Source organism: Pteropus vampyrus, unplaced genomic scaffold (assembly GCF_000151845.1).
Source record: "Pteropus vampyrus isolate Shadow unplaced genomic scaffold, Pvam_2.0 Scaffold172, whole genome shotgun sequence".
In the NCBI taxonomy this organism is placed as follows: domain Eukaryota; kingdom Metazoa; phylum Chordata; class Mammalia; order Chiroptera; family Pteropodidae; genus Pteropus; species Pteropus vampyrus.
Genome location: NW_011888953.1, coordinates 763,083 through 776,443, shown reverse-complemented (window position 1 = coordinate 776,443; position 13,361 = coordinate 763,083). Strand labels below are relative to the sequence as shown.

Below are 13,361 nucleotides of genomic sequence, written 5' to 3'. Positions count from 1 at the left end.
CAAATGCAAGGGCCCTGCAGCAGGAGGATGCTTGGAATGTACCAGAAACTTACAGGGACAGAGAATGGCTGGAACTCAGAGGTCAAGAGGGAGAATGGCAGTAGATGGAATCAGAGAGATAGTGGGGTTGGAGTCAGCTGACCATGGAGGGCCTTAGAGATAATGGCAAGGACTTTGAGCTTGAATTTAGGTGAGATGGAAAGCCATGGAGGATTTCTAAGATGAAGAAGAAGTGATATGATTGATTTATATTTTTAAAAAATCATTCTGGCCACTGTGTGGAGAACACACTGTGTGTGTGTGTGTGTGTGTGTGTGTGTGTGTTTCCACTCAACTCTTCTCCCCTTTGACAACAGAGACCTAATTGTAAATCCCTCAGCGTGCACTGCCTTCCTACATTCCAGTGTCCATTCCCTCGACCTGCAATACTCTAGTCCCTGTCAAACTCTGGCCTGTCCTTCAGATCTCCACGTGAATGCTACATCCTACAGGAAGCTTCCTTATAAAGAAATTGGATGCTTGACTCTGTGTATTGTGCTTTGTACACTTTTCTATTTTAAGTATTGATTTTTATGACTCTATCCCCATGAGACTCTGAGCTGCTTAAAGGACTATGTTTTTCCATTTATTTATTTCCTCAGATCCTATCATGGTGCCCGGCATATGGTGCCTGGTCCTCAATGAATATTTTATGCCTGCATAAACAAGTAAATTAACATACTTATATAAGATAATTCTGCCAAATTTCAAGAGAAAGCATCAAAGACTATTCACTTGAACATTCATAATATCTAGAGATGGAGAGCACTAAGCCAGCAAATCCATAAAGTGCTGGCTCACTTATATATGATTATATAGAGGTTGCAGTGAGCCAGATAAAAATGGAAAGGGAACAGAATAAAGAAACAACAGGATGTATTTGTGGAGATCCTAGAACTGAAAGTCTGGGATCAAGAATGAGGTAGGCTACTGGGAGCTGATGACAAAAGGCTAGTGGACTAAAGTAAACTAAGTAGCGAGGACTTAATCTAGCTTTAGTTTTAGACTGGTTACTCTGTCAACGGTGTACCTAATTGCCAGGAAAGAGGGTCAGTCTGGCAGTAAGGGAATCTTTTGGACACTGCAGGGATCCATGCAGATGTGAGAAGAACTTAAACAAGGAGAGCAGAAATATACAGGAGGGAGCAGATTACAGGGGTATTGTGGATGCAATATTTACCATGCTTGGTACAGGGGTGGGGCAAAAGTATCATGGGTTCCTTTCCAGATGGCGGCTGGGAGATCACTTCTCTAGCTGGGCTAAGCAGAAGCACAAGGATTTTTAGGGGAAATGATAATGATTTCACTATGTATGTGTTACAGTTGAAGTGGGAATGGAACAACCAAGTGGAGTTGTCTAATAAGGAAGAAACACAGTTCTAGAGCTCATCAGAGAATTCCATGTGGAATTCCAGTGTGAAAATAAGGATTAGGGAGCCACTGAGTGAAAAATAATTGTTGGTACAAAATTTAGATAACACCCAAGAAAGATATAGATGGTGAGAAGAAGAGAGAGCCAAGGATAGAGTTATGGAGAGTCCTGGCAAGAACCTATGAAGAAGGGGACTTGGGCACCCAGGGATCCGGGTTGGTGGGACAGCTCTGTAAGCCTAGGAATAAGTATGGCTCACAACTTTGGGTTCAAGGCTACTGCATCAGTTAAGCCTTTTTTTCTCAGACGGTCAGAAAGGGCACAAAGAAAGTCTGGTGAAATTGGTTTTATGTCTAAGGACATGACTCAGAAATTACACACATGGCAAATGCTCAAATCCCGCTGATTCAAACTTGGTCACATGGATACATCTACATGCAAGGAAGTCTGAGAAATGCAGTCTATCACTGGGCTAGTATGTGCCCAGGCAAAACGTGGAGGATTCTAATACAAAAAGGAAGAAGGGGAGATAGATACTAAGGGGCACAATTAGATTCTCAGATTGTTTTCTTTCTTGTAAGTATTTTGCTGAGACCTATCTCTCCAAAGCAAGGACAGCTTTGATTAGGCAAAATGAGAAAAGAAAAAGATACAATTCTGAAACCTGAAGCTTAAGAAAAAACAGCAGGTGTTGGTGGGATGCTGCTGCAGAGGCAGCTCTGGTATGGTATGGTGAACATAGGCTGCACCAAACTGAGTGAGACCCCTAGCTCTTCCACTTACCCAGACAAGTTTCTTACCTGCCTACATCCCAGTCTTACTTCAGAAGGTCACTGAGACATAATGAGATCCAGTATGTACGATGCCAAGCACAGGGCCTTGTACCTAGTAAAGACTCAAACTACTACTCATTGTGTTTGTTTTCTTCCCATTTTTAGAGGGCAGAAGGAGGACATACCAAGAGGTGAACAGAAACTCAAGAAAGAAGGTGGCTGGACACCAAAAATCTTTGCCTACTTTGCAATTTTGGCTGGAATCCTGATGTCGAAGGTTAAATGAAAATCATGCTGTATGACTTCTCTCTCTCTTATCTCCTTTTCAGCCCCTACCAGTCTTCAGCCAAAGTAAAAGACACAGAAAAAAAGTAGTGAGGTCCCCATGTTGCCTTGCACTGGGCCAGTAACAATGAGTCCAGATGAACAATATATAGTAGCAACCACACATTCTGGGACCACGGGTAAAAAGTAAAGTGGCAAGAAGAGAAACCTCTTTTGGTTAGTTTTCAAGGTTATCTAACTATTAAGTATGAATAAATCACTATTATTATTTTAATCACAAAAATATTTTCGTTAGTTTATTCAAATGAAAGTATTCAGGGAAAAAATATCTAACTTTAATTCTAGTCTAAAACTCAATGCATTTCCCCGCTGAGAGAAGAAAGAGGAGAAATGTTTAAAATATCTGGCTTCTGTGAAAAGCTTTAATAAATGATTTCTGATCAGAAATTTGAAGCGTGATTTCTTCTATTAAAAATTCCAGCTGAGGAGAGAGAAAAAATTTTGAGGGGGTGGAGGGGGAGAGAATTTGCTAAATACAGGCTTAATGTTTTGAAAATGAATGCACACAAATAATCTGAAATAAGTCAGATTTCAGTGCCTATGCATCAACATTAAAGTAACAACAAAAGGAAAGTTGGAGCGAGTTTTGCCCAAATAGACATTACGTTCCAGAAAAGATTTGGACTTGATTTGCATGCTTGGCATCCATTTGCCTCTGAAATGAAGAATTTTGAATGCTTTTGCAAGGTATCTCTCAGAAGTCACCTGTGTTGGTTTCATTTCCACTGTTCCATATTTATGCTCTACTGCTCACTTTCCACTGTTTACTAAACAATTTATGATAATTTCATTTATTAGTTTTAACAACAAAACTGTTTCATGGCACACAGCACTCTGTAACAGAATGCCCCCATGGGAAGCAAGTCAGATGCACATCTTCCAGCAATGCTCTCCCACAATGCTGCATTGCTAAATAAAAACAGGGCCAACAAACTACCACTTCCACTCAAAACAGCAATTCTCAAGGTGTGAACAAGTTGATTTTGTTTTAAAATTAAGAATTATAGAGAATAAAGGAGAATGAACAAAGGGCATAGAAAATGAAGAGGGTACCACCCAATATCAATTTTCAAATCATCAGAAGCCCATGGATTCAGGTCAGGAAGGCAATTAAGCTCAGCTAATTCAAAGAAACTGACCCAAGAACAAGGAAGAAAGTTATACTGATAGCTCTGCAGTCAGAAGACCAGGCTTTGGAGTCAGAGACCACCCAGAGTTCCAATCTCAGTTTTCCTAGTTATGTGACCTCAGGCAAGTACTTATACCTGTCTGAAACTGTTTCTGGACCATAAAAGATACCTATGATGAAGTTCAGGTACTTGTGTACACAAACACAAGTGCTTCCTGTGCTGTTGGCACTCAATAAGCTCAATAAATGGAAGCTGTTGCCAATAATCATCATCATTAAATGAAAGTTCTGTGAGGTCAACAATTTTTGTCTAGTTTTGGTCTCTGCCAGATCCTAGTAGTACCTGTCACGTAATGGGCACTCAATAAATATTTGATAATTTATTAAAATAAAAGTATATTTTTCAGAATAAGGATGCTTGCTATCACCAAGTCCACAATTGTCTCACACCTTCTCGAAATGGCACCTCACAGACTTGGTAAAAGGCAATACTGTCCATTTGAAAATAACTACATTGTATTAAAAACCTGTATTCTGTTGTAGTTTTCATTTTTCACACAGACAGTAACCACTATAATCATCTTTAAAGCTGAATCAACACATCTGCCTTGACATCTTTTCATTGCTTTTGAAGACATTATAGCTTTTACTTTTAATGTGAACCCAAGGCAAATAATCAAAGCATGCCTTGATGTTGGCTTCACACAAAGTAAAACAACTATTCAGCTAAATCATAATAGATAACTGCCTTTATTTGTAATCTTTTTCTCAAAAATATAAATGCTATCAACTTGAATAGCCAGAGAAAACAATAAAAACCATGGTCATGTGACCTGGTGTACTGGATTTTGGCATATTGTGAAATTTCAAAAGCGGCACATGTTACCTTTGTGGAATGCTCCATGGTAACCACCACTCTGGTTTGGATACTGGACACTAGATCCATAGCACCTCCCATTCCTTTCAATATCTGCCCCTGCAAACAGAAACAGAAAATAAGAAGTAATTTTCTATCTTTCACCTCTTTAGTGTGTGGCAGAACAAAATTAACTTGTAAGAATAAGCTACTGGAATAATCAATGAGAAAAAAAAAACATTGACCTTCATTGCTTAGTATGTGTTTACAATGTTTACATTGTAAATGTAATGTTTACAACCTTAATATTCTGCTCTTCTATTATTCTATAGTTAAAGAATAAGTTCAGGATAAATACTATAATGTCACTTTTACTCAATGTGGCTAGCATTATTTTGTTGATGATATACTAGCATTAAGACAGTCAGTAGGTAAGAAAAATCACAAGAATCTTTCCAGAATTCTGACACATTAGTATTACTATAAAAACATTACATCCATTTCTTTCTTTTAAAACACGTCATCAGCACCGCCAAGTCTTCAATTACAGATCCTTTCTAAAATGCTCTCCTGCAGATTAAAATGCTATTAGGTAGTTGGCTGAGGCACTAACGGTGTTTCCCTAGTAATGATTAATATTAAAGGTGGGTCTGTCTTTCTAAAACTTGACATTTATCTTGCTCTTAGAAAGACAAGCCAAAACAAAATGAAAAGTATATTCTTGTTCATCAATAAACAAACAAACAAACGAACAGTAGAAGAATTCAGGATCCTTTAACCATCACCATCCTATTTACTAACCAGCTTCTATATACCACACTCCGGATAATTCCCACTGTCTATTCTGTCTCTTGGTTACAGAATTTTGGAAAAAGCAAGTATTTCCAGAGATGATGAAATAAATTCTTACTCAGGTATATTGAAGAGAAACGTTTTCTAACGTTGAAACCTCCTTAAAACTTTAATTTTTTTTTTAATCTGAGTCTTCTTGCTGATTTGACAGTAAACTCTTACAGGGCTCTTGGCTCCTTTCCCATAATTTCACAGCTACAAGATTAGGCAACGCACTCATACCTGGCTTTAAAACACAGTCTCAATCCCCTAGTTTCAGAAACAACATGGCATGAACATGAACCAGATGGGTAGTATGAAGGAACAGAGCAAGCAGTCAGCATGTTATCATGGTTTGGAGCTTGCCACTACCTAAGATGGGTAGCAAATGGCAATGGGTGGGAGAGCGGGGAGCAGGAAAAGAGTGGAAGGTACAAAATGAGTCTGTCTCCGGGCATGTAAGTTTGAAGTTAATCAGAATACCTATGTGGAAATGTGTAATTTTATACTTCTATAAGCTACGCCTTTATCATTAGTCAGCTGCAATTCTACTAAGTGAGGCACCAGGTTACAATATTTCTGTAGACAACACTGATACCTCAATGTGTGAAGTTAGATAAGTCAGAGATGAAAGCAATAAATGTCTATTATAAATTCTAATTCTACGGAAGTTCAAGATTTTTAAAGCTTCAAAAGACACTAAAGCAAGTCCATTTTAAAGCATCTCAATCTACTGTGGTAAAAACATCCAGCCAGTCTCAGCTTCTAGATAGTATTCTTGGACAGACTCTGAGGGTGTAAGTGCTAGAAGAATGAAGGAGCCAAAGAAAACCAGAAATTAAGCTAGTCTGTTAAAAATTTCTTGAATTTAAAAAAAGAAAAAAAGCATTCCTTGAATTAGACTATACCACAGTCAAATTTTGAACCCTGTGACACAGTGATTATAGGTAAAAGCTTATGACAGCCTCTAACAGGAAGCTTCTCCAATTTAGGTGAATCTGAATTATACGTTTTAAAACACTGTCAATTATTTAAGAAATATTTACAGAGTAACTACTGGATGCAAAATACTGTGCTGGCAGGAGTATAAACAGTTATAAAATATGGTGGAAGAACCACCTCTTTGTTTCTGTTAAAAAGAACATTCTTGTTTGTCTCAGTGTAAAGCAACAGCTTTCATCATTCAGAGATTCAAGCGGTCTGAGTCTCATTCTCAAAGCACATACTACAAATTTCAGAGAAGCATTTTCATACTTAAATTCTTTCCAAGAATGAAAAATACACAAGATTAGGTATAGAACACCTGAGATCTATTCTACTAACCTACCGTGTGACACTGACAAAACAATAAATCTCTCTGAATTTGGGTTCATTTTCTATAGACCAGAAATAAAAATATCTGCCCTATCACAGAGCTGTTGTGAAAATGCGTGAGATAATGTATAGAAAATTGTGTAGTAACATAAATTTGTTGGCATAGCTTCATTCAGTCAATTTAGTTCACTGAGTATCTAGTAAGAGCCTGGTGCCATACCAGGTGCTAGAGTTAGAGATTATCAAAACAGGCTTCCTCGTAAACGTTATTGTCTGAGGGAGGGAAAGTATCCATGGGTAATTAAAGAGACTTGGATTAAACTTCCTTTCTCTAAAAGAAGCGTGCCCCATTTCGCCCTTATCCCCAGGGAAGAGCAAAGTGCCTTTTCTCTATGTCCTTGTGCTATTGAGTATGTAATTCTGTCACAGTAAATTTCAACTTTTTCTTTTTTGCATTGTAAGTGCTTGAATGAGTATGTGAACAAATTAAATTAACATAGGTATGCTCAAGTTCTGGCAGAACACTGACAATGCAACTGCTAACTGTGTCTGGGGAGGCAGGAACAGAACAAAGAGGCTCAGGGGGATTTCACAGAGAAGGTATTTCGCAAAAGTAGTCTGCCAGACTCAAAGGCAAGGAAAGTAAAAGTAAAAATAAATGAATGAGACTATATCAAACTCAAAAGCTTGTGCACAGCAAAAGAAACTTGACAAAATAAAGAGGCAACCACCTAAATGGGAGAAGATATTTGCAAACAATGCCTCCAATAAGGGGTTAATATTTAAAATATATGAAGAATTCATAGGACTCAACAACAACAACAAAACAATCCAATTAAAAAATGGGCAGATGACTTGAACAGACATTTCTCCTAAGAAGACATATAAGCGACCAACAGATGTGGAAAAAATGCTCGAATTTCCTAGCTATTAGAGAAATGCAAATCAAAATCACAATGAGATACCAGTTCACACCTGTTAAAATGGCTATTATCAACAAGACAAGTAATAACAAGTGTTGCAGAGGTTGTAGGGGGAAAAAGAACCCTTATATACTGCTGGTGGGAATGTAAATTGGTATAGATGCTATGGAAAACAGTATGGAGGTAACTCAGAAAATTAAGAATAGAATGTAAACTGTTACAGCCACTGTGGAAAGCAGTATGGAGGCTCCTCAGAAAATTAAGAATAAAATTACCATATAGGACCCAGCAATCGTCCTTTTGGGTATCTACTCCAAAAATTTGAAAGCATAATTCTGTAGATATATGCACTCCAATGTTCATTGCAGCATTATTCATGATGGCCAAGACAAGGAAACAACCAAAGTGTCTTTCAATAAATTATGTGATAAAGACGATATGGTGTATATGTATATATACATATAGAAAAGAATATTACTCAGCCATAAGAAAAGATAAAATATTGCCATTTGCAACAACATAGATGGAGATAACCACACTAAGCAAAATAAGTCAGACAGAGAAAGTCAAGAACCATTATTTCACTCATGTGGGATATAAAACTGAAAACAAATGAACAAGACAAATAAACAAAAAACTTATAGACACAGACAACAGTTTAGTGGCTACCAGAGGGAAAAGGGGCGGGGGTCAAATATATGGTGACGGAAGATTTGACTTTGGGTGGTGAACACACAATGCAAAATACAGATGATGAAATTACTGAATTGTACACTTGACACCTATATTATTTTATTACCAATGTCATTCCAATAAATTTAATTTAAAAAAGTCATCTGCCAGATGGGAAAGAAAACTGCAGTATCTCCTAATAGAAAGCATTTCTAGCAAGTTAATAGGAAAGCCTTCAAATACTTGGTTTTTCTACCATTTTCAGTATGTTCGTTGTATTAGATGAAGAAAATAAAATGTTTCCCTCCATTTCAATTACCAAATGATTTCTGAAACAGAATCAATGACTAAAGAAAAACAATTCATTTTATCTATACCAGCAGATTATATAAGACATACTCTCCAATACAAGCAGGAAATTCACCTCCATCCTTCAACCCAGCTTAGTAGGGACTCTTTGGGGACCCAATTACTTGCATTTCCCAATTCTCTACTGCAATTAGGAATGACCGCATGCCTGAGTGCTAGACAATGCAAGAGCAACAGGGTGATATCTGTAATTTCCAGGCTCTGGCCCATAAAAACTTCTCACATGCAATCCTTCAATCTCTTTTGCTTTCTGCAATCTGGACACTCACATCCAGGTGACCTTGAAAATAACTAAGCTTCCGTCAGTCTGGGCCTCCTTACTCAAAACTACATTGCATTGTTGAATAAGAGTGAAAAAAATGTATAGGGTGCAAAGCCACTGCAATTGAGAGGCTTATTTGTTGCAGCAGCCAGTGTGACTAATATAATGATATGGTGCCCAGATGAGTTCCACAGAGATTTCAGTGTAGAGTTAAAACTAACTCTTACAGCTACACAACAGAGTGGGCACCTGAGCAGGTCTCTTATGGGGATATTTTACTATTATTTCTTGAGGGAGGTGGATATATGCCAGATTCTGAGCTGAGTCCTGTATTTCACCTCTATCCAAATGTCTAACGTTCTGCTTGACATTTTACACAGATGAGATACTGATCTCACTTCCATCTTCATCTCCTTCCCCCAAATCCAACATCCTATTCAACATGCAAAACAAGAAGTTCATAAAACTGAGTTAAAGAGCCAGAAATATACCTTTAAATAAATCACAGGAGGGAAAATGATACTTGGAGAACACAGGCTTATAATGAAGAAGAGATTCTGGACATGATTGAAGCACTAGGCCAGGGTGACACAAAGTGTGGTTTTCTTTAAAATCTCATCAGCAAACATACATTTCTTGAATGGTGCAACTTTAGTTCTGAAATGTATTCTGGCCAGCATAATGGAGAGATGATTGCTGGATACTCATTTCCTAGCCAACTCAATTTTTTGCAGTAACGGACTGACCCTAATATCAAGTATGGAAAGAATACTAAAAAAAAAAAAAAGAGCTAGAAATGCTGCATGCTCTATTATGACAGTTACGTATCTTTTCTAAAACAATAATACTAACTCATAAATATAATACAATTCATAAATATTTATTCAGAGTTTATTATGAACCAGATACCAAGATAGGAATCAGAAATAAAAAATAAATATAATTATCTATCTTTTTTCTAGAAAATAGACTGAAACTATTTTAAATGTATTCTACTTACTTTGATCCGTTTCTTAATGTCAGAATTTTAAAGAAAGTAAAAGTCTGTTGATAACTCAATAACATTAAACGACTTCAACACATCAAAGTACAAATATTAAACTGCACTCCCAAAGAAATGGTTATTTAAGTTCTAAACATGACATTTAGTGATATTTTAAGGTTTTTACAAAAAAGTAAAATAAATTCATTTGAACAGTTCTGTGAAATGCTGTTTAAAATAAAAATATAAAACACACTGAAAATCATTCTTGCTATCACCTTTATATAAAGGGTATAAATAATAATGGCTTATTTGCAGATTTCTTACCTCTAAATATTCTGGTCTTAAGTAAGAGCAACTTATAAAATATAGAAACAATTTCAAAGCATTTTAAACCAATGTTGTGTGCCTTCCCTACGCCCCCGGAGAAATGTAAATTAACTGAAGTAAAAGAGAAAGATAGCTGTGGAGTGATTTATTAATAAAACTAGGGCTTGTTGCTCAATATTAAACACCAGAATATTAAGTTCCCACCTCAATCCAAATGTAAGCCTCTTCATTTGTCCCACATCCTATCATTAAAAATGCTCTAGGAAAGAAAAGGGCCTCTAAACAAGCTTCTAGCTAGAGTAGGAGAGAGGGAAACTAAGAAACATAACAATATATGTTTAAACACCAAGACAGGTTATAACTCCATTTTTTAGAGAAAATAAAAGGTGTACAATTTGCCTTAGGTTAGCAAAGTTATAGCAAAGTTACAGCAGAATATTTCTTTCTTCTGCATTTTACTTTGTATTCAAAACGAAGAATAATGTGATTTTCCTTTCACTGAGTAATCGTATTTCCCAGGACACGTGAATTGGTCAAGTAAATTAACTAATATAGAACTGAAAATATAATTATACTCTTGAATGCTAGAAGTTGACAAAATTGCTTATAACAAATATTAGTTATCGATCATAATGTGGGCTACAAAGAACATATTGAAAAAGCAGTACTTGAATAAACTCAAATTTTTATTTTTAAGTTCTCTATCGGGGACCTTGCTCTCTCTCCAGGTTCTCCACCCTCCCACTTTCTATAGCTCCCCTCTGTTGATTTCTCAACACGCTGAAATCTGGTTTCTGCCCTGATCACGCCCTTGAAGTGAGAACTACTCAATTAGGTCTCTAATATTTAATCATTTGATTCAGTAGACACTTTGTGGGTTTATTTTAATACATTCCTGGACCTTTCTAGTACATTTTACACCATTTTCCACCAACTCCTGAAACTCTCTACTCCTGGGCCTCCACAGTACAATACTTCCTATTTTAAGACTTTCAGGGTCCTCCCTCGCATCTTTTTTCCCACACCACCTTGGTGTCTTGGCCAACTTAAAAGCTCTGTCCTTAGCCCCGGCTCTTGACTCTACTTGTTTTCAAAGAGTAACCTCCTCTACTCTCAGGATATAGACTTACCCTGACTCTCATCATTCCTAAAGCCACACTTCCAGCTCAGATCTTTCCTCTGAGTTTCAGATGTCAATATCCAAAAACATCCCAGTCATTCCATGGCATAATCTATTAGCTGGTTCCCAAAATTGCATCCTCTTATTCCCGGGCACATGGTTAGGTACATTTTCCAGGTTTCCTTGAAGTTAAAGTTAGTCATATAAATAAGTTCTGGCCAATGGAAAGTGGGTAAAAGTGATATATAATAGAGCTGGACCATAAAATTCCAAGAAAAATTCTCCACGTTCTTCCCTTTTCTGCAAACTTCATGTTGAAAATGGTAGAGTCATGGATGGAAGGGATGAATCTAAATCACCTAATGAGTTCACAGAGAAGAACTGCCAGCCAGTCAGGGATACTCATTTTGGTTCTACGTGAGTGAGAAATAAAAACTTCTATATTATGTTAACCATTACAGGGCTCACCTCTGAGTGGCCTAAACCAAATCAACCATCCTTATCCAGGCAAATCTCAACTACCTGCTCATTTCCTAACTCAATTAGAGGCCAACCATCTACTTCAAGGTCCAAATCAGAAACTTTCTTATCTCTTGCCTCTTCTTCATTATTCATGTACACTCAGTCAGTCATTCAATCACAAAGAACTCCAGTTTTCCCAATACTTATTGAACTTGACCTTTCCTCACCCTAGCTAAGATCCTTATGATTTCTCCCTAGAGTATTATAACAACATCCTTACTTGTGAACCTGTGGCCAGCTTTGTCCTTCTCAAGTCTTTCCAACCCACAGCCATGAAAATAATCTCTGTAAAATGAGCATCTTATATCATTCCTCTGTTTAAGCTTTTCACTAGTTCAGGGTAAAGTCCAAGCACCTCAGAGTGACATACAAACCTGTGACAACCCGGCCTCAACCCTCCTCATTTCCTCACACCCCAGTTCCCATGTCTATGCTAGCAACAGTGAGTTGTTTGTGCACAGCACAGGGCCTCATACTGTATCATCAGGTCCTGCCCACCCTCATTCTATCAAGCATACTATAGCTCACCTTTTATGTATCAAATCAAGACTAGTCCGTCCACAAAAAGTTCATGTGCTTCTGCCCCATCCCATCAACAAGATTAGATTAGGAACTTATTTTGGGTACTCTCACAGCATCTTTGCTTATCACTGTTTTAAATTTACCACATGATCTGCATTAAGATCAGGGCTGATGTTCCACTGGAAGGTGTTCCTCCGGCAGCCAAGGCCATTCAGGTAGTTATAACTGAAATTCTTCCTCATGAGAGGGACACTATCCCCTCTCTAACCAACCCTCCCACCATCATCTAGCAACTTAAAACACAACAGCAGACCTCCAAGGCCCTATCCAGCTATGACTACCATCTGTTCTGACCGATCACAGCTATTCTGATTAATCAGTACCTGTGCACTAAAAAAATCAATTAACTTCAAATAGGAAAAATGAGTTCTGTTCCTAGCTATTAACAATGATTCTCTCATTTGTAAAAGTATAAATACCATTCAATGGCATCTTCCTAGTTCTTGTGAAACCTCATCACTCCAAGTAAAGAAAAAAATCCCAGTGTACATAAAATTGATTATAGGTCATTAACTCTATCTTTGTATAGGAAATTCATAAGCATTTATTAAGTGGATAGTTAGAAGTATTAAACTTTCATGTTTTCTTTTCCTCAGTTACAATCAATGTGTGACTAAGTTTCTCTTTGGTTATAAATGAGGCACTTTGGAATAGGTTAATTTCTTTGCACAAAGTCAGATAGACTAACACTGATCTTTCTATTTGCTGGATTAATAAAATGGACAGCAAGAGAAAAACTCTGTGTTATTCTTAGCTCTGTTTTGAAGCTATAGTTTCAGTTTTCATAGAACTACTCATAATTCTGCAGAGATGAGAACAAACATCAAAAACCCTGGCTAAGTGAGTTCGCCCTGTTTTATCAGGCCTCGTACAGAATATCAATGTGGAGGCTGAGCAAGTGCTCCAGGACAGACTTAAGGAGATTTAAAAAAATTTTTTT

The 13,361-nt window shown here is 37.2% G+C and overlaps 1 protein-coding gene across 1 annotated transcript in view; it reads right to left on the bottom strand.

The window, feature by feature from the left end:
• OXCT1 (3-oxoacid CoA-transferase 1) overlaps positions 1–13,361 on the bottom strand; it is a 118,878-nt gene that overhangs the window by 21,501 nt on the left and 84,016 nt on the right. Inside the window, exon 14 of the mRNA XM_011370677.2 lies at positions 4,545–4,634. Within this exon, the coding sequence (XP_011368979.1) occupies positions 4,545–4,634 (90 nt within the window). The remainder of the gene's footprint in view (positions 1–4,544; positions 4,635–13,361) is intronic.